The sequence below is a fragment of the Arachis ipaensis genome, chromosome B04, assembly GCF_000816755.2.
Source record: "Arachis ipaensis cultivar K30076 chromosome B04, Araip1.1, whole genome shotgun sequence".
NCBI lineage: Eukaryota > Viridiplantae > Streptophyta > Magnoliopsida > Fabales > Fabaceae > Arachis > Arachis ipaensis.
Window position 1 is genome coordinate 133,209,290 of NC_029788.2, and position 4,333 is coordinate 133,213,622.

The window sequence follows — 4,333 nt, forward strand, 5'->3', positions numbered from 1 at the left end:
CACGCCGCAGAAAGGGGAATATGTTTTTGTATCAGCTGCATCAGGTGCTGTAGGGCAGCTAGTAGGCCAACTTGCCAAGCTTCGTGGCTGCTATGTAGTTGGAAGTGCTGGCTCAAAGGAAAAGGTAAGGAAGTGCTGCTATCGATTATGCTATGTGTATCCTAAAATTAGCCACCAGTATAAAATACATGTTGTAATACAAATTCGCATTGAAAATAAATTATACCACACATGTATATATACACAAATACATTGGTGACTGATTTTAGTGGCTGATTTTGGTAAATAGTATTTTTGATATACTATATATAGTTTAGTTGAGTTGCTTTTTGAATCTGTAATTAGGTTGACCTCCTAAAGAACAAGCTTGGATTCGACGAAGCTTTTAACTACAAGGAAGAATCGGACCTGAATTCAGCTCTACGAAGGTATGCATGAGTCATTTGTGTTAACAGAGTGATATATGGTGGAGGTGATTCTGAAAACTTGCATTGGTGGTGGGTGAATTGACAGGTATTTTCCGCAAGGAATTGACATATACTTTGACAATGTGGGTGGGGAAATGCTTGATGCTGCACTACTCAACATGAGGATTCATGGTAGGATTGCAGTTTGTGGGATGGTGTCTCAGCAGAGCCTTTCTGAGCCCAAAGGGATTTACAACTTAATGAATCTTATTATAAAGCGCATCAAGATGCAGGGGTTTTTGCAGAGCGATTACTTGCACTTGTATCCGCGCTTCTTGGAAGACGTTTCCAGATACTACAAGGAAGGAAAGATTGTTTACATTGAAGACATGAATGAAGGCTTGGAAAGTGCTCCATCCGCTTTTGTTGGACTTTTCCTTGGCAAGAATGTTGGCAAACAAGTCATTCGTGTCGCCCATGAATGAATGATCACTTTTCATGCTTACTATGTTGTAATCATATATATATTCATTGAAAATTTGTTGGGTGAACTTGACCAGCTGAGAGAGAAACAGAGATTCTACCATGCTAGCAAAATTCTTGCTCCATAGTGTGTGTAATGGGGAGTGGATCTTCTCGAGTGGAGAAAAAACTAGATGGTGTCAATTGTTTAATATCACCTTTCATTGTTCTCTCTCTCATATTTATTTTTAGTTCCATTTATAAAATTAATAGTGAGATATCACACTTTATCTCAAGTGTTAAAAAAATTGAAAGGATCCATTTCCTCTGTAATGTGTTATTGTCTTTTATGCAAAGCCTTATTTTCTCAAGTCGCTACCAAAAAATTGTTGTGTATTACCTTTCATTGAATGAGCTTGATCTTCGCACATGAAGCTTTGAAAGTAGTAAGTTTTCACAGTTTTGTGTAATCAGAGATTCAGAGTATAATTCGTTGAGTGCTTGAATAAAGTTTTTAGGAAAAATCAATTAATTGTTCACTATTTTTTCCTAAAGAGTGTAGATTACCCAATATTCATCTATAGAAAATTAGAAATAGGTAACAAGTGATGGCTTGTTTAAACGATTTATCATAAATATCCTCTAGTATTCTTGTATATTCTTTTATTTTTGGTCAATTAATATTCTTGTATATTCTTTCTTTCTTTGTTTTGGTTTCCCACGTATTCCTTAACCTGACAGGTTAAGGACCCCGACATTTGTTTAAGCGGACAAGTGAGTTGGTTATTTTTTTTGTTTTTGGGGCAGTTCTTTTTATGTTTTTGGTCAGAATATGTTCTTCCATTCTAATTTGGACTTTTGGCTACACTTCCAGAACTTGATCCAATGAAGATGGGCATGGCCGCTATGGCCATATATGTTTTATAGGCTTCAGGAATCAAAACTGAAAAAGACTTTTTTGTATTTCTAAAGTCCAATTCTCAACGGGCTAGCAACCTTTCTAGCCTAGGTTGTTTTTGGGATAGAACAGCTTCGGTAGTACACTTCAATTTTAATCACATCAATTAGTTGAACATCAAGATCAAGTTAAGACTTAAGAATTAACACGAATTTGAATTCTCTCCATTCTTTTTTGTCACTTGATAATAGGATAAAGTATAATTTCTCACCATTAATTTATAAGTGAGATAAAAAAAATAAAAAAATCATTAAAAGATAAATCACACTTTATTTTTTCAATTGAAAAAAAAAGCCCTATATCATATCATACTTTTCGTGCATGGTTTTATTTGAGTCAAAAGTCCTATATTCACAATGCACATTCTCGAAGCTTGTTGTTCATACACCACCCAAATTGAAGATTTTAGCATATCACTAAATAAATGAATATTGATAACTTAAATTTTGGTCGTTAGTCAATAAAAAATTAATAATTCCCTTAATCTATTAGTAGGAGGAGGCAAAAAAATGGATGGACCCTGTGAGAAGAGACAAGACCCAACTCACTTGCTTGGCTGGCTTTTCGGCCATTTAGGAAAATCCAACATCGCTGATTCTTTGACCCAAAAAAAAATCAAGAGAGAGAGAAAACGGTGACCGGTGATAGAGGATTAGCGGGTCAACAGTCAACTCTTCAATGGAATCTCCGCCACCCCCCTTACGTGTCTCTTTTCTAATTTCAAAATCAAACGCACGCACTCTCTTTCTTCATAGCAGTTTTTAATTTCAACTCTCTTTATTAGGGTTACGGTCGTTCTCTTTATTTGGCTCTTTACCTCTCGATTCCCTTTGTTCTTCTCTGGTTCCATTCCCCGAGATCTGCATCTCTAGGTTTTCATTTTCTCACCCAAAACCACTATTATTATTATTCTGTTTAGCTTCTCTAAAATCGAAAGTAATTTCCGTACAAGTTTAAATTCACCTTTTTGTTGTTTCTCGTTCTGATTTCATGTACTGAGACTCCATTTTGTGGTCCTGCGTCTTGATTATTCCGAACATGTTTGTTTCCCCTGGAAAATTTTCGAAAATAAAACCGGATAAAAAAATTCTGAAATTCCGGAAAAAATTTTGCGATAATAAGTAGCTACTTGTTCTCACATTTCTTTTCTTGCTTTGTTTTTTTTTTTTAAATTAATTTGTACTTTTTTAGTTGCAGGAGTAATCGTTGAGAAACTCGCGAACTGAAAAAAATGGCGGAATCATCTCGCGAGGAGAACGTGTACATGGCAAAGCTTGCGGAGCAGGCGGAGCGATACGAGGAGATGGTGGAGTTCATGGAGAAGGTGGCGAAGTCTTCTGACAACGAAGAGCTGACGGTGGAGGAGAGGAACCTGCTGTCAGTTGCTTACAAGAACGTTATCGGTGCGAGGAGGGCTTCGTGGAGGATCATCTCGTCGATTGAGCAGAAGGAGGAGAGTAGGGGAAACGAGGACCATGTTGCAACCATCAAGGAGTATAGGGGAAAGATTGAAGCTGAGCTCAGCAAGATCTGTGATGGCATTTTGAACCTCCTTGAGTCCAACCTTGTGCCCTCTGCTACCACCCCTGAGTCCAAAGTGTTCTATCTCAAGATGAAGGGTGATTATCATAGGTACCTCGCTGAGTTCAAGACTGCTGCAGAGAGAAAAGAAGCTGCTGAGAGTACTTTGTTAGCGTACAAGTCTGCTCAGGTATATTCATGTTACTTTCATGATCTGAGGAATTATTATTTTTTAGAGCAGTAATCTTTGTTTGTCAATTATAAACCTTAATTAGTGTGCGACTTGTGACTGTGCTGTTATAGCTTTTGTGATTGTTTAGATATTTTAATGGGATAGTAGTTGTTTCTAAACTCTAAATGTGTGATTCTTTGATGCAGGATATTGCTCTTGCAGACCTTCCTCCTACTCACCCGATAAGGCTGGGTCTGGCACTCAATTTCTCTGTGTTCTATTATGAAATTCTTAACTCACCAGATCGTGCTTGTAATCTCGCCAAGCAGGTATTGTTTCTGCCCGCTGTATGTTCTATTGTAAATATAGTCCATTTTCGAACATAGTTTATAAAGAAATCAGAAAACCTGCATATCAAATGTAATTGTAAGCTTTTTAGTGAGAAAATGCAGTACTCTAGTTCTCTTAGTAGATTGAATTTTGCATTTTTGTATTCATTTCATTATTATTTGAGAATGTTGATGCAGCAAGCAGTATATTTATCTTAAGTGTTTCCTAGTTGCATCAATATCCCATTATGATGATGATGTGTCTAAAAGCTCTAAACTATACACCGTTTTTTCATGATAACTTTGCTGTTATTCCCTGCGAACTCTTATCTGTTCTCTTTAGTGACTACTTAAAACGCTTATATGTGGCAGGCATTTGATGAAGCAATTGCTGAGCTTGACACCTTGGGTGAAGAATCATACAAGGACAGTACCTTGATCATGCAACTTCTCAGAGACAATCTGACTTTGTGGACATCTGATA

The 4,333-nt window shown here is 36.9% G+C and overlaps 2 protein-coding genes across 3 annotated transcripts in view; both read left to right on the top strand.

Moving 5' to 3' along the window:
• The window catches only part of LOC107635744 (2-alkenal reductase (NADP(+)-dependent)), a gene marked incomplete in the record, with an annotated part of 2,656 nt that extends 1,418 nt beyond the window's left edge, over positions 1–1,238 (top strand). The window contains 3 exon segments of the mRNA XM_016339303.2: positions 1–124; positions 346–428; positions 514–1,238. Coding sequence (XP_016194789.1) covers positions 1–124; positions 346–428; positions 514–892 — 586 coding nt within the window.
• LOC107635748 (14-3-3-like protein A) overlaps positions 2,412–4,333 on the top strand; it is a 3,456-nt gene continuing 1,534 nt past the window's right edge. The window contains exons 1-4 of one of the 2 annotated variants that reach the window (XM_016339307.2): positions 2,412–2,699; positions 3,019–3,538; positions 3,727–3,849; positions 4,222–4,333. In XM_016339307.2, the coding sequence (XP_016194793.1) occupies positions 3,059–3,538; positions 3,727–3,849; positions 4,222–4,333 (715 nt within the window). In that variant the 5' untranslated portion in view covers positions 2,412–2,699; positions 3,019–3,058. The remainder of the gene's footprint in view (positions 2,700–3,018; positions 3,539–3,726; positions 3,850–4,221) is intronic. The other variant, XM_016339308.2, reaches the window with a different exon arrangement.